Source organism: Opisthocomus hoazin, chromosome 15, assembly GCF_030867145.1.
Source record: "Opisthocomus hoazin isolate bOpiHoa1 chromosome 15, bOpiHoa1.hap1, whole genome shotgun sequence".
In the NCBI taxonomy this organism is placed as follows: Eukaryota; Metazoa; Chordata; class Aves; order Opisthocomiformes; family Opisthocomidae; genus Opisthocomus; species Opisthocomus hoazin.
The window spans coordinates 12,762,302-12,785,138 of record NC_134428.1 but is presented as its reverse complement, the minus strand read 5'-3'; the positions used below and the strand labels follow the sequence as shown (position 1 = coordinate 12,785,138).

Below are 22,837 nucleotides of genomic sequence, written 5' to 3'. Positions count from 1 at the left end.
AGCTCCAGCCTCCTGGCACAGCAGCTGCCGGGGAGATGAGGCTTGCCAGGTGCCATCACGTCCCTCTCTGTCCCTTTGGGGTCCCTCTCCCTGGGCTGGAGGGGTAACGTCGGTGCTCTCTGCCCAGGGAGAGTGAAGGGAGCAGCAGGGCCGGCTGAGGGGTACCCATGAGTCCTGCTGGGCCACTGCCCACCCCCGGTTCCCTCACCACTGCCTGTCCCTGTGGAGACCCTGCAGACTTTGCCTGCAAGAACGTAAGCCCCCATCCCCATGTGTCCCTGTGCTCTAGAAACCCTCTGAGCCCACCCCTGCCGGGATGGTGAGCATGCTGCGGGCTGGGCACAGCCCCAAGGGCACCTCTGATGGCACCGGCTGCTCTTCCCTCTGGAGACAAGTGGGTATTTTGGGCATTAATGGGGTTGTCTGTGAGGGCAGGCTGAGCTCATAGCTGCCACCAGGACCACCACCATGGGCAAGGACTTCCCAGGCAGGGGAGCAGCCCCAGAGCACCACGTGAGCTCCGACCAGGCTGCGCAGCCACCTGAGCTGGTGTGTCCTGCTCGAACCAAAGCAACGCCCAGCCCTGCTCCCGGCGCACTGCGGAGACGCACCGCACCTCCAGGTAGGGCAGCCACTACGCGTCCCCGTACTCCCGTGAGTGCCCACCTCGGCTGTCCCCCCCAGGCCATCCTGGGGCCATGGTGCCCCGCGTGAGGCTGTTTGTCCTGCACTGCAGGTTCTGCCATGCGGGCAAAGACGGGCTCCTCATGAGCCGGCGGTTGAGCTGGGCAGTGGGCTGCGACATGGCATGGGGGTCTGGGGAGGGGGCAGGCGCACCAGGGCTCTGCTGCCTGGCCTCAGGGCACTGGTGGGACGGGGGCCACGCTGCCCCACAGCCGCTCATTGCAGTGGGGTAACACCACAGGCCACAACAACGCTCCCTTCTCTGTCACCTCTCCTGCATGGTCCCCATGCTTGCGGGTGCACACAGGGCATCCTTGGGGACTTGGTGACCAGAGCCTGACACTTTTGGGCCGTGCCACGTCCCTGTGGGCTCTCTCTGACTAGGCATTCAGGTTTGTGGTGTGGTCCTGGATTTTTCCAACCCCATGGCTCCTGGTGGCCCTGGGACAGTCACAGGCAGGCTGTGGTCTCCTCCCCCCCCCCCCCCCCCCCCAATCTCCACACAGCTTAGCTGTTCCACAGGCAGGTGCCTCCTGAGCCCAGATCCCTTCTCCGTGTCTCCCCGGGTGGGCTCTGTGCCACGCAGCTCCTGCCTCGCAGCCCATCCCCGCTCACAGCAGGACTCCTCGCTGGCCTCGATGTGCTCGGGCCACTGCAGTCAGAACACGAGGCCCATGGCCCCAGCTCACTCCAGATGCCACCAGCTCAGCCCAGTCCACATCGGTGGAGCAGGACTGAGGCACACCACTCCGGCACAACCCTGCGCAGGGCAGCTCGAGGACCAGCACCACCTCCAGCCCTCGCTCCCAGCCTCTGCCAATGCTGCACAACAGGCAGCATGGGTGCAACTGTCCTCCTACAATGTTTATTTTAGCAACACAAATGAGAGACTGAAATTAATTATTGACTGGTGAGCGCAGGAGCATGGCCTCATGGGGAGAGAGCTCAGCAGGGATGGCAGCCTCCAAGGGACCTGGCCCCTGTCACCCAGCAAAGAGGGAATAGGAGCCAGGTCACAGCAAGACCCCCAGGACCTGTGGGCGTCACACGGGGAGCCCGAGGGTTCCCTGCAGCCCTGCCATCAGCCTGCCCCAGCTCCTGGTGGGGTCTCGCACCCGCAGCTGGTGGGGCAGCAGGCAAAGCCGGGCTGCCTTCTGCCGAGGCTGAGCCCTGGCATGCGCCTGGCCAAAGGCAGCTGGCAGTCACCACACAGGTGGGACGGGGTGTTCGGAGCAGCTCACACACAGCAGAGATGCAGCCAGCCCCAGCTTGGAGGCATGGCACGCACAAAGCCGCTCGGAGAGGGGATCCTGCAACACCTCGGGCCCAGGCCGGCCTTCCCTGCGTCCCCACCGCTGCTGCAAACGAAGCAAAGATACTGGGTTCAAAGCAGAAGAGCGTGTATTGCAAGCAGCTGCGGCGCGTCCGGAGAGACTTCCAGCCGCCGGGAGAAAAGAACAGAGGGGTTAAAAACGATCCCAATCTCTAGGGTTACACTGTGTCATGCGAACAGCCCCGGGACAAACCCCAAACCCCATCCCAGCAGGGCAAGGGGGGAGTGTGCGCGCTGGCCCAGCCGGGCACCCGCAGCCCACCCCCTGCTTCCCATCGCCAGGGCTGGGCCAGGCGCCTCACCGGGAGCTGGCATCCCCCAGCCCTGCTCACCAGCGAGCATGGCGCATGCGGGGTGGAGGCTGCGGCCGAGCAGGAACAGTCCTTGCTCTCTCCCTCCCTTACAAAAAATACAAGCTGCGTGGGGTGCCTGCCCCCCACCCAGTTGAGTGGGGCCGAGGGAGGGGGGAAACACTCAGGCACAGCCCACTCCGCCTGGTGGGGTGGCCCTGGGGACCGTGAAGAAGGGGCCTCCTCCGCAAATGTCACTTGCATGCAAAATCCAGTGTCCCAAGAGAGGAGGGGGTGCTCCCGCCCCGAGAGCCTGGCAGCAGCGGGGTCCCAGGCAGAGGCCAGAACCGGTCCCGCGTCCCACGCAGCCTCCCGCTGTCTCCGGGGAGCTCCATTCAGCTCCAGGACAAGTAAAAACTACTTCAAACCAAACCCATGCAAGGCAGCTATTTGCTCATGTGTCTCGGCGGCTGCCAGGTGCCCTGGCAGCAGAGTTCCTCTCCTCTTCGGGGAGGGGGGTGGCAGGGGAAAGAACTGTATATATTTATACGCAGGGGTCCCCGCCGGGTTCACTTTCTGCTGCAGCCTCATCTCTCTGCCTCCATGGTCACGTTGGCCTTCTGTTCTGCCGTAGCCTGCTGGGAGACAGTGGCTGGCCAGCCAGCAGGCTGCGCCGGGGGGGCCGGAGTCCACATGCTCTGCTGCTGGCCGGGGGGCGAAGCCGCCGGCCATGCGGGGTTGAAGGCCCCGTGCTGGGGCAGCGGCGGGGCCGGGGGCGGCGGGGAAGTCGCCATGGAAGCCACGGGGCTGCTGCTGTTGAAGCTCTCGGAGGCCTTGAGGCGGGAGAACATGGTGAGGGCGTCGGGGAAGTTGGGCGGCGTGGCCGGCGTGTTGGCAGGAGTGCACATCTGCGGGAAGGAGACACAGAGTCAGGCACAGCACCGGCCCTGCCACGCAGCAGGGTCTCCCCCTCCTGCCTCCCACCAAAGCCCAGCACAAGACCCCTCCGCCCCCACTGCTGCAGCGCAGGGAGCCCCCGGACCCACACTGCCCGCAGGCAGCAGTTATTTAAGCCTCTAAAGACTAATGCTGGGACGACACCTCCCGTCAGAAGGCCCAGATGCGACCCCGCTGCGCCTGCTCCTGTGCCTGGCCAAGTCAGAGACCCCCTCTGCTTCACGACCTGCTGGTGCCACCTTCAGTCTGTGGCTTTCCAGCTCAGCATGTGCAAGGCTCAGGCTCAGCTCCCACCCCACGGGAGACCAGGCGCTCTCAGTCCCTGCCAGGGACTTGCTCTGCATGCTTACTGCACACTCCAAATCATGATTGTCCTGAAGAGTCAAATGAGGCCATGGCAGCCAGCAAATCCCTAAGACACATCTGCCCAGGCCGATTACGGGCTGCCAGGGCATGAGGGTTAAAGGGACCAAGCCTGGGGACAGCTGCGAGAGAGCAGAGGCAGGCAGCACCCACACACATGCAGGTCGCTGTGTGTTTACACACATCCAGATGACCACGCCGTACCAGAGGAAAACTCCTAAGGGGCAGAGGTTTGCACGCTCAGTCGCTCCAGCAAGCGCATGAGGACTGACGCATGCGGCTGGGCAGCGTGCATGTACCTCTGCGCGTGCTTACACAGCCGACACCGGCCCCATGCTCCAGGCCCCCCAGGTGCTCCCTGCCACGTTGGGGCTGGTCTGCACCATTGGCCGTGCCCAAAGAATCCTCTGCTGGACCCATCCCTCTCTGAGGAGCAGCCCCAGTCCCTCTGCAAGGTTCCGAGGGCACTCCGGGACCCGCTGTCCCACTGCGCGGGACAGGCTACACCACCCTCAGCTGCCCTCCAGGAAAACCTTGCTTGGCAGGCAGCTCTGGCAGCGCCCGGCCAGCCCTCCCTGTCCGCACTCCTGGAGCTGTGAAGCAGCGAGCTGGGCATCAGCAACAGCCCGAAGTGCCCGCCAGCTGGTGCTGTGCCCCGGGCGAGTGCTGGAGAGGGGGGGAAAGCACTTACCATCTGATGGTGGTGGCTGTAGGGGATGTTCGTTTCTTGGAAAAAAGCACTGAGAGCAGTCTGGGGAAAAGCAAAAAAAAAAAAAAAGGAAGATGATGAAGATGATGTTACCACCAGCACGCAAACTGGGCACCCACCTCATCCCGCTGTACACGACGGCAGGGCTTTGCAAGACCCTAAAGACGATGTGAAACAGACCCCGGGGACTGGGCCTTGCTTGCAGGGGAGAGCGCTGCGCACAGCTGCTCCCGCGTCCCCAGGCAGGGACCCTCGCCTGCCATCTGCTCGCACCGAGGCAGGGAGGGATCACATGCACTTGGGATCACCGCACTCGCCGCTGAGAAGCGGCCGCTGCCGGAGCGGGCCCCGGCAGGCATTTCACAACTCACAGCGATGCTCCACAACCGCTGTGTGCAGCCAGAGAAGGGAAACCAAACCCAAACCCAGCAGGGGAAGCCTAGCAGGAGCCAGTTAGCTGCGTGTCCTTAACAGGACAAGATCACAGTCACCATATTCACGCCGGGAGATCCCCAGGGCTGGGGCTGCAACAGGTAGCCCACCCCATGTACCAGAGCATTTCCAGTTCTGTTGCAGGCGGGGTACGGTTACGACTGACATAATTTTGGTTAGCTTCCAGTTCAGACCAGTAATAATCTGGTAAAGATATCACATGCTACAGGCATGCAAGAGGACAAGGCGGGGTTGCAGGGAGGGGATGCCGGGGGCACAGGACGGCAGACACCCAGCCCAGGTCTGGGAGGAGCGGAGGCGGTGGGAGCTTTGGGGGTGCACAGGGCTGGGGTGACCCGGGACCAGCGAAGGTGAAGCTGACTCCTGTTCCGTGCCAGGCTTTAGGTGAGTTAGGACTAGAAAACAATGTTTTGGTTCAGTTGCGGATCGGACTTGATAGAAATGTTAGAGAATTGGTTTGGATTCAGTTCTGGTTGGAGGAAAAGCCCCCCCCATCAGCCCCCATTCAATCCCTGGCCGGTGGGTCCACAAGCTGGGGCGCACAGGGCTGCGGCCAGGTGCTGCCACACCACCAGAGACTTTGCTCCCTTCCTGCAAGCCGGTGGCTGGGGTTACCCAAGCTGCTAAAAATAAAAAGAAGGGCAGAAAAACCTGGAGAAAGCAGAGGCAGCTTGTACCAAACCCTGCACAACTGCAGCAGCCACAGTCCTACCACCACAGACACTGCTCGTCCCGGTGCCCACAGCCACACGCTCCTGCATCACACCCAGGGACGGGACCAACAAGTCACTGCAGCCTCTCGGTCCGATGGAAGCCTATTCTGCCCCAAAACACCCAAGCTGAGAGGCCCTGGAAAGGTGAAGGGGCTGCACTCACACCGCTGGGGAGCTGGAGAGACGGTGCCGGCTGCTTGCAGCAGGGTGTATGGTTTCCTGGCTAAAGAGGGATAAACTATCAGGAAGACCAGGTGGCAGCCAGGAGCGATATCCGCAAACGATAATCCAGACCTGGGTGGGGGAAGTCTGGCAGCTCCCAGACCTCGGGGGGAGCACGCAACAGCCAGACTGGCACGGCTCCTCCCTGCGATAGGTGCATTGCTCTGTCTGAGTTTAGTAACGCAGCACTCGAACCCTGCACCCCACCAGCCTGCGGCCCGAGAGCCCTCGGCAGCCGCGGGCAGGACCCGCCGGATTGCAGTGATGGCCATAAAGCAGGAACAGGGGCTGTGGACCCAGAGACCAGCTATGAACAGGCCGGCACACGCTTGTGAACCAAGGAAAGGACCGACACAAACGGACGCTTCCGAGGCAGCAACACCCCCATCACCACGCTACCCTTCGTCCTGGGTGAGGCCCGATGGCAACACCCACACGCGCTATTGCTCAGGCAGAATGGATGATGATAAGAAAGGGGGGAAACAGTGAACGGGAAGCACAGGCAGAGGTGTGGGCACAGCCAGATACCATAAGCTGATTAAATCTGCTCTGTGCTCCTGCTCTCCCAGCTGCCTTGTATCTGCAGACCGGAGCAGAGAAGGTCCCTGCTGTCCCCCTAAGCTCCCCACCTGATCCCTGCCGGCGCTGGGAGAAGAGCCGTGACCTGGGTGAAGGAAGCACTCCACCATCACAGGCCCCTCTGCCTAAAACGCTGCGGGGAATGGCTGCCCCCTCCCAAGGACTGCAGCAGTCCCAACCCGGGGGGGCAAGAGGCCTGGGGTGCCAAGGACACACATGTCACCAAAGCTGCTGATGCTGCCTGGTCTCCAGCCAGCGTCACAAGTGCTAGGGGCAACCCGTGCAACAGCAAAGCCAATTAAGGCTCCTCCGCTCGAGAAGGAGCCCAAGCCGCAGCTTAGCCCTGACGCTGGATCAAAGGCCCCACCGCCCGTGTCACCCCGTACCTACTGCCAGGCCACCACGTCCCCCCTGGGACGCAAAACCAGGAGCTCCGCAGGATGCGGATCACGCAGAGACCAGACCATGGTGCCCAGAAGCGCCCATGGTGACCGAGCCAGAGGCAGGAAGGCTGCAGGGGCTGGGTGGGGAGGTGAATGCAAGGAGACCTGGGTGCTGAGTGGAACAAGCTCAGCCCGGAGGAGCGGGACACCCAGCCCTCTGCAGCCGCTCAGACGGTACGCGGGTGCTGTCTGATCCACTGCTGCGCTTGCACCCGCTGCCAGCACAGGGCATCAGATCATGGAATCATTAAAGTGGGAAAAGACCTCTAAGATCGTCAAGTCCAACCGTGTGCTGGGAGATGCCCGCAAAGGGGATCTGGCAGCAGGGAGCCCACGGTGCTAGAGCAGCCCTGGGGGCACTCTGCCCTTGAGCGGCCAAGGAAAGGGAAAGGGGATCGATAAAACATAAATCCATTGGAAGAGGAAGTGGAAATCCAACAACAGATGCAGCGGGCAGAGCCAGACACCTGCGCCCCCTCTTGTTCCCCACACACAACCTCACTACACGGAACAGAGACACGACACTTAGCCCTGGGAAAAAGGAAGGAACGGGTGTTTTATGAAACTCTGCAAACTCCAAAATGTCTCCCTGGTAGCCTGCTGGGTTCCACCCATGGTGGAGGTACCTGCTGCCCTCCCTGGCTTCTCCCAAAAAGCCGTCATCTGCGGCACCAGAGACACTCTGAGTCCCTTTCCTCGGCCTGTGAGCCTCCCTGTCCGATCGGCCGTGGCACTGCTCCAGCTGCTGGAGGGCTGGGCTGGCACGGCCGTTCCTGCTGGCACCCACCGCGGCTGTCCCTGGAAGCACAGCAGAGCTCACGGTGCTGCAAACTGCAAACTACGTCGGGTGCACCGTGAGAAAGCCTGCCCCGGGTCCCCAGCAAACAGGAGCAGAGTCACGGCGAGCGGGAGAGGCGACCCACATGCTACCCAGGAGCCACCCCACTCCCCGGGGATGGAGGGGATGCAAAACAAACAGGTCCCTTGTCAAGCCTGAGTACGGTACGGGCTCTGATCAGCTTGTGCTGCATCGAAGGCAGCTGCATCCCCAGCGGTGTGCTGACCTCCCACCCTGCCCACTGCCCTGGATCGTGTTCTTTCCCCCTGGACAAACTCCGGGTCTGCCAGGGCTGGCAGGACACTGCGCACAGCAAACCCTCTCTGCAAGCCCCACCGCATCCTCCCCCACCAGCTGCAACGGTCCCAGAGCAGCCCCAGCCCAGACAAGGGGCTCCGAAACACCAGCAGCCCACCAGCCTGAAGCTGGCTGCCTTCCACAATGGTGTCCCTCTCCCTGCTGCAGGTGACTTGACACCCCAGGCTCCTGCTCCCTGTCTGGCTGTGACAAGCAGCGAGCGGGTCATGTCCCCACGCAGGAAAGGTCCTGAGCAGGGCAGACGGATGCCAGGAGTGCCCCAGCTGGCACGGAGGCACAGAGCTGGGAGAATACAACTCCTGCTGTCTTGTCACTTGGCTGTCAAGCTCACCTCAGCTCCACTATGCAGAATACCTCTCCCCACGGTGGTCTTACAAGGCGGCAGCAACATCCTCGGGGTGCAAGCGGGCTGCTTTGTCTCACACCGCACCCCTGGAGCAGCACTTGAGTCTGAAAAGACTACAAGTGAAGGCAGCATAAACCACCACTGACTTTGCCTGAACTCCACCAGTTTAAACTCGCTGCAGACGCGGGCCAGTCAGCAAACGGTCACTGCACTAAAATAATAAAAGCCTCAGAATATCATAGGCAAGACGTGAGAGCACGCTGGGGTCGGGAGACGACACCTCCCCAGCCTGGCTCCCCGAAGAAGGCATGCCCAGCGGCCATTTTGCAAAGGGAATTAATCTGACCGTTGCACCACAAGTGAGTGGGAACATGGTAATTGCTCATCGCAGCGCGTTTGTTTACAGCCGAGCTTCCTCCGAGTCATGTGAGCGCGAAGCCGGCAGGAGACGGCTGTTTGTACTTGTGCAACTCACCAAACGGTGGCAAAGTTCCGCAAAAAGCCTTTTGAAAGGAAAGTTCAGCTTTTGTCATCCGCTCCCAGCTCTTCCGCGGCGCGCGTAGAGGTGGTGGAAGCGGATCCTGCCCATCCCAGTGGGCCCCTGTCAAACTGTATTAGTAAACAAAGCCCAGAGCCCGTCACACATGCAACACGTCCGCCGCGGCCGGTGCTGCCGCCAGCAGACCGCGGTGCTGAACGGGCACGGCCGAGGGGAACGCCGGCTCGGCTTCCCGCACATCCCCACACGCCCACCCACGGCTCGGCTTTGGACGCCTCTCGGCCTCTGATTTAGCATCTGGACACCCCGCAGCTGCATGGCGACGAGCCGCCTCGGCGCCCGATCCATCCGATGGCCGTCGCCTTACGGAATGACCCGCGGCCGAAGCCCGGGAGGCCCTGCCAGCCGCGCTCGCAGTCGTCCGTGTGCCGAACAAGAGCCGCCCCGGCCACAGGGACGAAGACGAAGGGCACCTCCTGCTCTCCAGACCTCCTCCTGCAGCACCAAACAGACACTCCGATCACAAAGGTGCCGCCAGCGCCAAACCCGCCAGCTCCAGCCCACGGAGCCGCTGGGGCTGCGGAAGGGAAGAAAAACCCGGTTTAGAAGGAGCCCTGCTCGCCACAGCTGCGGCACCGGCCCCTCTGCGCCCCGCGCTCCGGGGATGTCGGGAGGACCAGAGCCCCCCCAGAACGGGGCTCCCCGCTGGCGATCTGCCCCACGCGTGACGCCGAGCCCCGTCCGCGTCACGGAAGAAAAAGGCGCCCGGAGGCAGAAGAGCTTCGGCCGGCAAAGCCTCCTTCCTCTCCCGCGGCCGCCGGCGGGCTGGCATGCTGCGAGGCGGGGCCGTGGGGAAGGCTGGGCGGGGGGGGGCGGGAGGAGGGCTCCGTGCCCCCGGCCCACCCGCGGTCCGGAACGGGGCCTGGCCCTGCGCCCACCCGCGCAGCGCGGCTCTCCCCGCTCCCCCGCGTGGGGCCCACGCTGAGGCCTGGCGGGGAGGGGTGTGGAGGGCCCAAGCCCACCCGGCCGCCCCCGCCGGGGCCCGGCAGCGGAGCGCGGCGGCCTCACCTCGAACTGCCAGTGGGCCGCCTGCAGCAGCTGCTTGGCCTGGTCGGCGGCGCAGCCGGCCGCCAGCACGAACTGGTTGATCATCACCTGGTGCCTGAGCTCGTCCATGGCCCCGGCCCCCCGCCGCCGCCGCCGCCCCCCACCGTCCCCCGCCCTCACGGCGTGGCCACCATGGCGGAGCCGGCGCGCCTCACGCCAATGTTTACTGGGCACTGACTCACGGCGCCCGGCGAGCTCCGCCGACGGCCGCCAGGGGCGGGGCTGGGCGGGGCACGGGGCGCCGCTGGGAGATGTAGTTCGTGCCCTCCCCTTCGCCGCGCAGCCCCCTTTCCGCCCGGACTACAACTCCCGGCAGGCACCGCTTTGTTTGCGGAGCGGCCGCCGGGCGCCGGCGCGCCTTGAGTGACGCGTCCGGCCGGCCAACCGCTGCCCGCGGCTCCGTAGTACCTGACCGTATATGGTCAACAACGCCGCTGCCCCCAATCAGAGGGGGGCGGGGGCGGGACGGGGGGGCCGGGGCGGGGCGGGTCACGTGGGCGGGCGGTGTTTACAGTCGGCCGCGTGCGGTTTCCTGTTGACGTGCGGGGAGCGGCTGCGCCGCGGGGGAGGGGAGGGAGTAACGGGGTAACGGCCGCGCGCGGGTCCGCCGCTGCCCTTTGACCCCGGCGGGTAATGTTCAACCGGGCGGCCGCGGGGGGGGGGGGATGCCCCGCAGGCCCTGAGCTGCCCCCCGCGGCCTGGCGGAGGACGGCGGCCCCGGGGCTGGGCCGGGGCTCCCCGGCAGCGCTAATGCAAGAGGAGGGGTTGACCAGTTGTCCCCCGCGGGCCGTGGTCCCGCTGCCCAGGCGTGAGGGGGAAGGTTCTGGAAGGCGCCGGGTGAAAGGCCGCGTTGAGAGCAGGGCATCACTATGGCAGATGGGAGCAGGCAGGCAGCCAGGCGGGACGGGGCGTGGGGAACCGCTGGCTCCGTGGGGGCTTGCGAGAGCCCCCGGCCTCCTCCGCCTTTCCTGAGCCACTCTGGGCTGAGCCTTGCCCCAAGAGGTTTGTTTGCAAACGCCTCTGGCCCTGGCCGGCGTTTCGGCCTGCGGCTGCAGATGCTTCTGAGCCAGGAGGATTAGCGGCTGGAGCTCGGGCGGGTCGCGCGTTTGATCTGAGGGGTTTGCAACCTCCGCCACTCAGGCGCAGATTGCCCCGGTGTTGTCCAAAGCTGACCGCCCGGTAACCGCCTTCCACGTCTCCTGTGGTAACCGTGCAAAGTACTCCAGGCCTTGGAGGATGCCGGGGCCGAGGGGATCCTTCCTCCTCATAGGTATGTCCTCCCAAATTGGCGCGAGGGCACAGCTTTCATCAAAAGCTGACCTGTCTTTTTGACAAGGTCAAGACAACCCCAAGAGGGAAGCGGCAAGAGGAGATCTGTAGCCAGTGAGGGGTAAATACAGCCGGGAACACAAATCTCCTGAAGGATTATTTTAATCAGGGGAGAACCAGACATTTTTAGAAACCTTGCGGTCTGATTTTTGAAGGAGGAAGGGTTGGCCGTGGCCCGACGGGGCTTTCACGGAGGGTTGCAAGCCCTTTGGAGCAGGGCAGTGTTTAGGGAGGCAAAGTTCACGGGCTCGCCACTCCTCCTGGTGAGGAATAACTCTGCGTGTAGTCTCCAGGGCTCTGAACCTTTGTTTTACAAGTACCCGACCAACAAAGCGAATGACAGCACCGGGGAGGGGACAACAGAGACAAAGCAACTGGCTTTACTGGGTAATAAGCCCCCGAGCAGCTGGACTTTGGATGAGCTGCTCTGGTGAGTGGAAGGTTGGCAGGCAAAATGCTTCCTTGTTTACGTGGACGTGCTCGTAGCCGCCTCCCCAGCGGAGACGTCCAAGGAGACTCCTGAAGGGCAGCTCACGGTAGCTGGAGGAACGTGTGTGAAACGTGTCCAGCTTCAGAACTCTTTTCATCCATATTTTGCAGGAGGGAGCAGTACAGTAGATGCCAGCTGGGTCTGGGACATAGTGGCATGGCTTGAGGTGACAGTGAGTGGTGAAAGGAGCAGTAGAGAGCCCTGAGAGCCGGCAGAGGAGGTGGGCTCACAGCCGAAGGATCCCTCCTCTGTCCTGCTGCTCCTCTCCCGGTCGTGCTGGAGAATGGCTTTTCCTGGATGGATTTTGCCCAGCAGGAAAGACAGCCGAGTTGGGAGGCAGCACGGGAGCTGAGGCCTCCTCACCACCCCTGGGGCTCTGCAGGGTCCTGGGGGCAGGAGCCCTGGCCCTGTTTCGCCCCAGTCTTCTGCTCCGCACAGTGATAGCACCTGGGGTTTCAGGCTCCCTTGTAACCCTTGGGAGCGTTTTCATCCCTTTGGGGGATGTCGGGGAGGGCCTTCGCCGTCGTGGCCTTCCTCCCTCTCCATCCTCAGCGTGGTGTGGGGCCCAAGGCTGGCAGCACTGCGCTGGAGGGAAACACTGGCTCAGGCAGCCTGGAGGTGAAGGGTAAAGGTGCAAAACTTATGCCTGGTGGCACCACCAGTGTTTGTGGGGCGATTGTCACCTCTGGAAGCCACCACGGTACCGCTGGCTGGGGGGCTGCTGCTCCTCCAGCCCACGGGCCGTGGCCGTGGTGTTGCTGGGTCCCCACGCACGGGCTGGCAAGGCAGCCCGGCTCCCTGCCCCGCTGCTGCCAGCAGCTCCGTCCCCAGGTCACCCGCTCTCCTTCCCCTATGCTGCTGGGGACAGAGGAGGCGAGTGGTGCAATATCCTACCTTTGTGTGTGACAGCACCCGCGTCCCCTGGGCCAGGCGGGGGTAAAGGAGCTGGAGGTGCTGCCCTTCAGCTCCGCCGCTCGCTCTGGGCCCTGGGGTTTGGAGCGGAAGGGCTGAGCCCGTCCCTGGCACGCCGCTGCTATTGTAGTTGTCTGTCACATACGTCTCACCGAGCAGGGCCCTGAGGGAGATGTTCTCCAGCAAAGGCCCCTGCCCTCCCAGATGACAATAACCCCCTCGGGGGCCCAGCCGCTTCCTCCGAGCTCCAGAGAGCTGCGCAGCCCGGGAGGGACCTTCCCGCTGGTGGAGGTTTTGCACGAACAAAAACCTCCCGCTGCGGCCACTTCCCCGGGCAGCCCCGGTGCCGGCAGTGCCAGCGCCCCGCTGCTTGCCGGGATGCCCGCTCTCCCCTTGGCTCGCCTGCTTAACTCGTACGGTGCCGGGCTCCCGGTGAGCAGCACGGGCTGGCTGGGTTCTGTCCCCAGAAAAGCTTTGGGGCTGTTGCCTGCCGAGAGGGGATGGAGCCCAGGTGCCTTCTTGGGCTGGGGAAGGGCAGGGTGCTCTGGGTGCTCAGGACACGGGAGGGAAGGGAGAGGGACTCTTGTCTTCTGTCCCTGTGCAAATTCACCTCCTTGCCCTGCTGCGTGGTGCGAACATGGCTCTGCTTTGTCCCCATGCTCGTGGCCATCTGGCTGCCAGCCGGCAACTGGTTCCCAGGACGGTGTGGGGAGACGGAGCCGCTGTGCCTTGCTGTGCTGGGTCTGCTCCTGTGCTGAGCCCCAGACCGCCTGCTGACGTGCGGGGTGAGGCCACAGGGGGTTGTGGGGTCACCCTGCTCGGTTTGGGGCACACAAGCTGTTTGCATCAGCCTGCTGCTGCTGGGGCACTGCCCGGGCACTTGTTCCAGCACCGAGGAGCGTCTCCGAGCTGCCTGCACAGGCAGGGAGCAGCCAGGAAATGCTCCAGGGCAGCACACACGGGCCGGGTGTTGCATTGCCAGTCAGAAGACTCCATTCCTCCCTCTCTGTGCAATTTCTGTCACGAGAAGTTCTTGCACAGAGAGGCCGGTCGAGCAAGAGGCACCAGCAGCATCATGGGGACCTGGCGGGCAGCGCCTGGGCACAGTTATTGCCAAGGCAGAGCCCAGGTGCCCCTGTGCCAGGTACCCGGCTCTCATGGTTTGCCGGTACGATTGGGCTGTTACTAGTTCCTCGGCTTTTCTCTGTCCTTCCCCGCCCTCTTGCACCACGAGACGCAGCGGACCAAGGTCCTTCCTGCTCTGTCCTCACCCTGCAGCCCATGCCTCGTACAGCCCCGCTGGCACACAGCTGCTGTGCTGTGGCCACAGCAGCTGTAAGGGTAATAACTAGCTGGAAGCGTGTTTCCCTGCGGGTTTGTTTGCTTACTCCCGCCAGGCGTGTTTTAGTTCATGTTTATGGCCAGCAAATTCCATCTACCGCCTGCTCACTATCGCAAAGTCCTCCCGTGCCAGCAGGCTTGGCTTTCTGCCATGTCCCATTTCCCAGCCCTCTTCCCACACCGGTCTCCTGCTCCCCAGGTCAGTTTAAGAGAGATCACGTGTGCCGCCTCAGCTTCTTTGCGTCTCCCGGGGATCCCCAGCTCCACCACTGGGAATCTGGGTCCTCCATTCCTGTGCAGTGTGGGCCTGTCCGTAGCACGTGTGCAGGAAGGGCTGAGCCTGCAGGCTCTTCCCTGCACCTCCGCAAGACCTCGGTGCCAGAGGGGACAGGGCTCAGCGTTGGGCGACTGCTGGGGGCTCTTCTGTGCCTCTCCCTCCGCGCTGTCTTCCTGCTTGTCACGCCGTGCATGTGAGACAGCCTTCAGTCATTCCCCACTCTCATGTCCGAACCTTGGACGCCTCCTCTTGCTTTCCTACATGGGTTATCTGCGAGAAGGGGAACCTGGGAGAGGTTTCCCTGTGGGCACGGGGAGGCCGATCATGCTGGTGGCGAGCCTCAGCCGGGAGCAGGTACCACCGCTGGGAATGGGCCCAGGTGGTGAATCCTGGTGCCAGACTCCCCCAGTCTGGCTGTGCCAGCAGGAAGGAGGCCGATGGGGATGGTTGTGGGCTTATCGTGTGAAGCTCTTCTGCAAAACAGCTACTGGCAAGCTCACCGTTCCCCAGGGCTGAGCGAAGCGGCCTGCCACGCCGCTCCCTCTCCCTGCTTCGCCTCTGCCCCTTCGCAAGGTGCATCCCTGTGCCTGCCCCATGCCAGCTCCCGGGGGTTTCCCAGCCCGAGGGGCATCCCCGGGTGTTCCCCGGCCATCGAGGCCTACCCCCGGCCTACCGCCGGCCATCCCGGCTCACCCCGGGCCTACCCCCGGCCATCCCTGCTACCCCCGGTACCGCCGCCTCACGACAGCGCCCCCTGTCGGCAGAGCGCAGGCCCCGCCCCCGCCGCCGTAGTCGCGCGCCGCGGCGCGGCGGCTGACGGGAGTTGTAGTAGCGGGGCGGGCGGACTCGCTCTCCCAGCGTGCTCCGCGCCACCGCCGCGCTGCTCCGTGTCCCCCGGCCCGCCCGCCCTGCCCGCGGCCGCCATGGGCTCCCTGCTCAGCCGGCGCATCGCGGGCGTGGAGGACATCGACATCCAGGCCAACTCGGCCTACCGCTACCCGCCCAAGTCCGGTGAGGGCCGCGGGGTCGCTCCCCTTAGCGCCGGGGGCGGGGAGGGCGACGGGGCCTGCGACGGGCCCGCTGTCCCCGGGGCGGCCGGGCCTCGGGGTCCCCGGAGGAAGGGACCGGGGGAGTGCCCGTCACCGGCCGGGGCCGAGGGCTGGCTCTGACCCTGCCCGCGGTCCTGCCCGCCCGGCTCCGGGGCCTCTCCGGCGGAGAGAGGCGACGGCTGGGTGTTCTCGGGGGGCGAGGCCGGCTGGGTGTCCGGCTTGGGTGAAGCGTGAGGGTGCGGGAGGGGGCCCCGTGCCCCGGGCCTGAGGCTGCCGTAGGCTGCCCGTGCCGCTGTCCGTGTCCGTGGCCGCTGCCCTTTGGTCGTGGTGGGTCATGGAAGGGTGAGCAAGGCTGCGCTTCCCCGCCCTTGGAGACGTGGCTGCGGCGAGCAGGGCATCGCCTGGTGCCCCAGAGGAAGCGGCGGCGGAGTTTGGTGGGGACGTGGAAGGAAAATCGCATCTGGTGGGACGCGGGGTGGAAAAGTTCCCACATGACAACCTTCTTTAGTTCCTTAAAATGGCAGGGGTTCTCACCTAGGAGCCGTTGGACTGACGTGGCCTGCATGGGTGTTTGCTTTCCAAAGGGAGATGCTTCTGTAGACTTGGAGAGTTGTCAGCAGTGCCACTTCTGTGAAGTTGGGATGAGCCCGTGACTCACCTTGTCTTATACAGGCTTTAGAGATTGGCCTGGTGTAACTTGTTTAAAGAGTTTTATTTATCCTTCTCACAAAAGAAGTCAACAGGGAAATTCAGATGCTCTTTTCTCCTACAGTATCCCTTCACTTACAAATGTTTCTAAGGTTTTGTTCTCTTGGGGCTTTTCCAAGCGGGCTAAATAGTTTGCAGAGCAGCAGTTTGGGTTCCCTTGTGCTCGGGCACAGGTGCAGCATAGCCTTTTCATTGAGAGACTCAAGTTCTGTGAGTGTCTGGTGACTTGCTGGCTGTGACATCCTTAGGGCTGTGTGACGGAGGGAGCCAAGTCCCCCTGTTTTGTTTGGAGGGGGTGCTAGATCTTCCCAGATAGAGTCTTGCCATCATTACACCTTGTCTTGTTGCCTTGGCCTTCAGCAAGAATGGTGATGTGGAGGAGATGGAAGGGGGAAAACCTCCCCAGAAAAATTCTTCAGCTGTTGTGGCTCTCATAGAAAATGTAACCTGCTTTGTTAGGGGAGTAGGAGCTAGTTTGTTGGGCTGCTGGGAAAGGCAAGTGTCACTGCTAGGTTACAGCAGGACTCTGCGCATCCCTTGGGTAGCTGGGGAGCTTTCCCAGTGCGGGAGACTGGGTGGATGTGAGCTGCCTGCTAAGCTGCAGCTATGGCACTGTAGGCCCTGCTGGCAATTTTCTTACAGCGTAGAGGTTGCACCTGATTTCTGTTGACACCTAGACAGGATTTTAGATACCGACTGGATTGATTATAACCACCATATGCAGTGAACATTAAACTGCTTCTTTCAAATCATCATTCTGTACCATTGTAGTTACCCGGACTAGAATTTAATGGTGTGTTGGGTTTAGCCAATGTGCTCACCAAGGTAACGCTGTCATGCATGTGTGGTTGGGTTTGTATGTTCACATCCATCCTGGAAGGGGTCTGCTGACCTAGATGCTGCCAAAGAGTGTTCCACGTGTCGTACCTCCCTTGTAAAACTGAACAGCTAATGCTTTCAAGCAGCTGATTAAATAAAAATGTTGGTATTTCCTTTAAAGGCTTGGGATACAATTAGCTGCTTGTTAGTTTCCTGTTGCAGTTGCTTGCACTCTTTCTGAAAGCGTATTGGCTTTAGGCTAGACCTTTCTCCTGACCTTCTTCAGGGTTATCTAACAAGGATCCTCTTCACTTCAAGAAGGGAGAAGAGCTGTTCAAGCTCAAGATCGTTGTAGGCAGAAGAGATCATGAGCATGTCTAAGCTGGTGATTCAGCCACCAGATACTAAACACCAGAACAGTAAGGGCTGTTGGGATGGCAACCTTCTTCAGCTGGCATGTGTTGCGAAGAACGCTGTCCCTTTGGGTCCTACAGCCCTAAGTATGTTAGTGTTGGGGCTGGAAAGATTGGCTGTGACTGGTGCAAAACCTGACAGTGAAGACGACTGGAGGTGAGCATGTACGGTTTATTGGATTTCAGGAAGCAAGCAGGAAGTAGTACAGAAGGTTCTTAGGCTAAATGGTTGCTCATGATTTCTGACTTGACACTGTCGCCGCGAGCCCTGTACTGTTACTGACTGCCTGACTGGAAGAAGCCAATTTTCCATCGGCTGCGTTAGGTGTTTGAGTGTGTGCGCTGGAGTGTTAGCCTGGCACGCAGGCAGTCTCCTGACTGCTCAGAGATTAACCCTGAAAGGCAGGAAAATGTGGTGAGAAAGTGAGACCTGAGGTTACCCATCTGCTGGAGCCTTGTGCAGCACCGAGGGCTGTCTGTCACCGTTTACGTTCTTTCCTTCCAAGTCTCTGGTTTAAGCAGACCTTGGCTTACTGTGAGTGTCTGGGCAAGCTGCTGCAGCTCCGGTCACCTGCCGTCCCTGGTCGGCATTGGTTTGAGGGATGTGGGTTTGCATTCTGGAGCAAATACACCACCTGAAAAGACGGACACGTTGCGCGAGGAAATAAACACAGCATACAGGTATTCTGACTGTAATTTAAGCAGTATGTCAGCCTGCCTGTGAAAAGGAACAGTTACTTTACCAGGTCGTGCCAAGTGACGGCACCTTGTCAAGTCAGAGCTGGTTTCAAATGCAGTGGGGAATATTCAGTTCTCGTTTATTGACTTTTGATGTGGTTATTGCTGGGTCAGTCACGTGCTCCGTGGAGGATTGAGCAGGTGGTCATGGAATCCACCTTGGTCTTTATAAGCCAGAGTCCCTAATGAATTATCCACAGATTGTCTAACAGCTTTGCTGCAACTGGTAGGCAGTTTTATAGTTAAAAATCCTCTGAAAATGCCTTGCTTATTCCTCCAAGGCTCTGGGTATGGATGATCTGCATTTCCCCTCCTGCAGCTGGGAGGCTGAGGCTGCGGAAATGCTGTAAGGTGACACCTGAGTCCCTTCTCTAATCCCTCTTCACTGGTACCTTTTAACCTTTCTTGCTTTCTTTATGGAGACTGTCCTGGCATTGTGGATGCCTGACCAGTTGGAAGGGGTTGGAGAAGGGCCCAATTTGTACAGAAGGATTTGTGCCCCCGTGAAATGGGCAAAAAATGGATAAGCACAAGGAACAGTCATGATCTTCTCTGTGCTGTAAGCAGTAAACCGATCTGTGTTCTTGCATGCAGTCTCATGATGCCCCTATTGCTTTAGCAACCAGTGAGCAATGCACCAGTGTTTTCCGCAGCTCCTTCGTCAGCTTTTCTCTTGTTCTGTGAGCTGATCTGCAGTGTGGAGCCGGGCAGGGAGCACATGCCCTTGAGATGGCTTTTCTCCTCTGGAGAAGGCTCTTGAAAGAGAATTCCCTGGACGTTTTGGGGAGGGAAAAAAGGAGGCAGATTACTCCTCTCTGAAGCTGAGCTGCTTTGGTTTTTGGGAATGATGCTTTAATCAAGGAAAGAGCAAGTTTAAGTAGGGGGAGAGTACCCAGAGTTGTACCTGGTCCATCACCTTGTTCTTAGCTTGTAAGCCAAGCATACTGTGACAGTGTCAAGACAGAAATATGTTCCTGTATTTCACACAGTTTTCGTTCCTCGCCCGGCCCCGCAAAGCACAGTGGAGTGGTTGTCTCCGTTGTTCCTGCTGTAGTTCTGTAGGGGTTTCAGCCCAAGCCTGCCGGTGACTGGAGCATTCCCTTCCTGCCTTCTCCCCAGCTATTCACGAGCACCAGACTGGAGCGCTCATGCATCAGAAGCAGTTGCTTTTCCTACTTGTTTGTTGCTGGATTGTGTTTAATCCAGCTCAGAGCAGCGTTACCATTCGCTTCGTGATCGCTTTTGGTCAGGGATGGGCGATGAGGAAGGCAAGACGACCTCATCCAGCCACGGTGCTGTTTCAGGCTCGGGCTGTGTCTAGGGCTGTGCCGTCAGTCCGTCCCTCGGCGCGCCATGGTGGTGAGTGTCTGGCTGAGTAATTAAAAAGGGCCTAATTTCTATCACTTCACTGTTAATTGTAGTAATGGTGGGAAGCCTAGATGGACATGTGATTGCTTTCTGTGAATGAACATGGTACGATGCAGCCCTTATTTTGATGGGACTACAGTTGTGTTGTTGGCTCCATGCTCCTGGCTGTTGTAGGGTGGTGTGTCCCCTGCCAGCATGTCACTCATGCGTCACATCCATGCGCTGGGTTTGCATGGGCACGGGATTAGGGTGCTGGCTTAGGGAGAAGTAATGATGACTGGAGCGGTCTGGTGCTTAATGCTGGTGCGTTTATGGTAATGAAACTCCACCACCGTGCTGGACTAAATGTGAAGTAGTTTGGTGTCATTTGATGACTTGGAGAAGCTTTGGGTTCCAGCTTGGTTTTGCATGGGACAAACTAATGAGTCAGACTTGGCCATTCTGGGTGTCCCAGTGGTGTTTTTCCAGCCACTGTGAAGTTTTTCACCACAGCAGTATCTCTTACAACCACTGCTTGTACTTCACCTACCTTAGCAGCGTCACCCATTTGTATTCTCTTTTTTCTAATGCTCTCCTGTGTTTTGTGCTGATTTACTCGGGGGAGGTAAAGCTGCAGTTTTCCTTTGCTCTGGCGTTTTTCTCCTATTCCTTCTTTGTTTATTTGTGTATGATTCTTTCCTCGTAAGTGTGTCGCTGCATTTTACTGGGGGATTTCTGTTTGTAGCAGTGCTGTGTAGGGTTAATGGAAAGATTTTTTACTTTTCTCTGTTTCCTGTCGACGAGGATGGTGCTTAGCATCCCCCTTGTGTCCATAGCTGCAGAGCTCTGTGCACAGCTGGCCTTGCGGCACCTGTGTGATGTGGGTCAGGGTTCTTCTATAGGCTAGGGGTACGTGTGGGAACAGGGTTCAAGAGGCACGGTAGGCTGGCTAAAACCCTAAAGCTATCTTTGTAATGGAGTTGGGAATAGAACCTAGAGGTGGAGCTGCAGCAGGATTTTAATGCATAGAAAATATACAAAGCCTTTTAGAGATACTTAAAATCCTAGCAGTCTTGTGTGTGGGTGTCACGGTGACTGGAAAAGAGGATACCTCATTTTTTCCTTTGTGAAGTTTCTTTGTCCTTTTAGTCCTTGGTGTGATATTTACAGAAGTGCTCTTTCTTAAAGCATTTTGTCTTCAACTTGGGCAAACTTGTTGCTTGTGACAGTGGTTGAAAGGAATAATGCGTAACTTTGGTCTTACCTTGAGAGCTCTGAACTTAACGTGGTGTTGTAGCAGCTGGTTTCTGAAAGCTTGCAATGGAATATCTTTTTTTAGCTCCCAAAAGCTGTGTTATAAATTTGTGAAGACGGTTTGCTGCCATCCTTGTTTGTTAGTTTTGCTGTTGAGACCTTGTGTACGCTGTGGCTGTTGTATCCATAGCAGTGCTGGCAGAGCTCAGGGGTGTTCTGCTTACCAGTGTATTCCCCTCTGAGCTCCTCAAAGTAAATTTTCCTTGTGCTTTTTGTGACTGGCACTGACTACGTTTCTTGAATGCTCATGAAGGAAGTGCCTCTGGGAAAAAAAAAATCTCCTTCCATTGCAGGAGGTGGCTTAGCAGGAAGATGAAGGGAGCCTTTGGTCTGAATGTGGAACTGAAGCTGTGGTTTCCAGTTAGATAAGTGCTGCTGTGTTGCAGGAGTTAGTGTGTATATGTGAGAAATCCTAACAATTTGTTAGGGATCCCAGAAGTAGTTCTTAGTGGAGCAAAGACAGTGTGGCAGATGCCTTGAACACGCTAGTTATGTGTCTCGGTGTCATTCCAGTTGTACGAGAGCGACCTTTTCATCGCAAGGTGCTGGAGAGGCTGCCTGGCCGTGCTCTCCTGCACGGGAGCCCTCGCATGCTGGGGCTCTGTGTCCTCTGCGCGCGGAGTGCCAAACTTCTTCCGCAAAAAAGGTCTGCTCTGAGTTAGTGGAATGCAGGTTTACCGAGGTGAGTCGAGCCCCAGGGTGTCTCGTTCACTGGATACCAAATCAGTGTGAGGAGGGAGCTGGCTGACTCTGATGGCAGACCATCAGCTGCTGCGGTTCTGAGACATCCTGTGCAAGCATTGTCTTCACAGTTAAGCAAGTAAAATGCTCCAAAACACAATCCTACTTGACCCACATAAAATGCGAGATCTGTTCCTAAACCGCAACATTCGTCATGCTTTTTTCTACCTTAGTGTAAGCGTAAGGCACCGCAGTGTGTCTCAGGTGGAGAGGCTGTGTCGAGCTAGCTGTGCTCAGAAACTGCAGGCAGATTAGCTTTTTAATTTGTTACTTCTGGGAGGGCTGGGAAAAGGTTGTCTGTCATTTGGAGCACCTACATTTTCTTATGCTGATTCTGTAGGACAGATTCTAGGTAGATTCTGGACCTGTGCTGAAGTAGATTGTTGCATCTGGAGAGAAGGATGTGTTTCTATAATATAAACATCTGGATGCTTGTAAGCTGGGCGCAGCAATAGCTGAGCACTGCCATTGTCATTAAAGCACTGCCATCTGTGCAGAGTAAGAAGGGCCTTTTCTTGAAGCATAGAGGAAAAGCAGCCTTAATGAAAAAAGAGCCATTTATGAGAGCTCTTCCATTTCAGAGTAAATCATACTTGCTCCTAGCTAGAGGGACTGCACATCCTTCCATAATGCCTCCATAACCTGTCAGGTGATTAGTGACTGTTTCTGTAATGACTCATTGTAAAACAAATTTTATGCTGTCTATGCACTGCACCTAGGGAAGCGAATGTACATTTGGCTCAGTGCTTTCAGAATGTGCGTGAAAACCCCCTGCTCTGAAGCTTCAAGGGAAATGGCTTGGGTGGAGCCTTTTATTTTAGTTCTCTCCTGATACTTACTTCTCTGAAATTGCCTTTAGAGTGTTTCCCCAAAGCCTTTCTAGGAAGAGTCCACATTCCTGGTGCACTCATACATCTGAACCGATGCGGTTTGACTGCAGTTAATCTTGTTAATTCTGTCCTCCAGAATGCCAGTAACCTTGCACACGCGTCGTCTTCTGAAATTTGCACTGCAGTGCATCACCTTAAAGATGAATGAAACAAATCTGAGGTCAAGCTTTCAGAGATGAAGTTCGCTTTAGGTGGTCCCAGGGTTTATCTCTTCCAGACACCCCTATTTCTGCATTTAGAACTGTCTATGTTTAATTAAGTTCAGCATCAAAGCATATAGTCTCTAGCACTCGCAGTAAAGGTTTTGTGTGATTCTCGGCTTGGGATGTGGGAGTGAGAGAGGGGAGGGAAGGCAAACTTTGCCCAAGAGGAGACCCTCTGGCTCTGCAGGGCTTTGGTAGGAGGAAGCCTCATCCTTCTCTGAGCAGGTCAGTGGTGCTTGTGGCACCGGACATCACCCTGGAAGGTGGAGAAAACAGGAAGAATTAATCAGAACTGAGCAATGTTGGAAACAGCTGACTGTTACTGCTCCCTGTCTTTTCTCAGGAAAACAAGTTAAAATGCAAATGTCTTCACTGTTATGATTTATTCTAGGGTGGGGTTTTTTTCTGCTTC

The 22,837-nt window shown here is 59.0% G+C and overlaps 3 protein-coding genes across 8 annotated transcripts in view; 2 read left to right on the top strand and 1 right to left on the bottom strand.

Moving 5' to 3' along the window:
* The first annotated feature begins 154 nt into the window (after window positions 1–154).
* LOC142363236 (uncharacterized) lies at window positions 155–2,035 on the top strand. Of its 3 annotated transcripts, XM_075436430.1 has the most exons (4): window positions 155–254; window positions 436–622; window positions 992–1,076; window positions 1,207–2,035. In XM_075436430.1, exons 1-3 carry the CDS (start codon window positions 168–170, stop codon window positions 1,066–1,068), a joined length of 351 nt encoding a protein of 116 aa, XP_075292545.1. In that variant the 5' UTR covers window positions 155–167; the 3' UTR covers window positions 1,069–1,076; window positions 1,207–2,035. The 3 variants fall into 3 exon arrangements, with proteins under 3 accessions (XP_075292545.1, XP_075292544.1, XP_075292543.1); XM_075436429.1 differs by lacking the exon at window positions 992–1,076 and having other exon boundaries at window positions 1,271–2,035; XM_075436428.1 differs by lacking the exon at window positions 992–1,076.
* Window positions 2,036–2,067: 32 nt separating this feature from the next.
* On the bottom strand, window positions 2,068–9,996 carry UBALD1 (UBA like domain containing 1). The gene is made up of 3 exons (XM_075436432.1): window positions 9,816–9,996; window positions 4,319–4,378; window positions 2,068–3,215 (listed from the first exon to the last, which is right to left on the bottom strand). The coding sequence occupies exons 1-3, from the start codon at window positions 9,921–9,923 to the stop codon at window positions 2,895–2,897; spliced, it is 489 nt and encodes a 162-aa protein (XP_075292547.1). The 5' UTR covers window positions 9,924–9,996; the 3' UTR covers window positions 2,068–2,894.
* Window positions 9,997–15,063: 5,067 nt separating this feature from the next.
* MGRN1 (mahogunin ring finger 1) overlaps window positions 15,064–22,837 on the top strand; it is a 61,303-nt gene continuing 53,529 nt past the window's right edge. For all 4 annotated transcript variants that reach the window (XM_075436199.1, XM_075436198.1, XM_075436202.1 and 1 more), the window contains exon 1: window positions 15,064–15,214. In XM_075436199.1, the coding sequence (XP_075292314.1) occupies window positions 15,127–15,214 (88 nt within the window). In that variant the 5' untranslated portion in view covers window positions 15,064–15,126. The remainder of the gene's footprint in view (window positions 15,215–22,837) is intronic.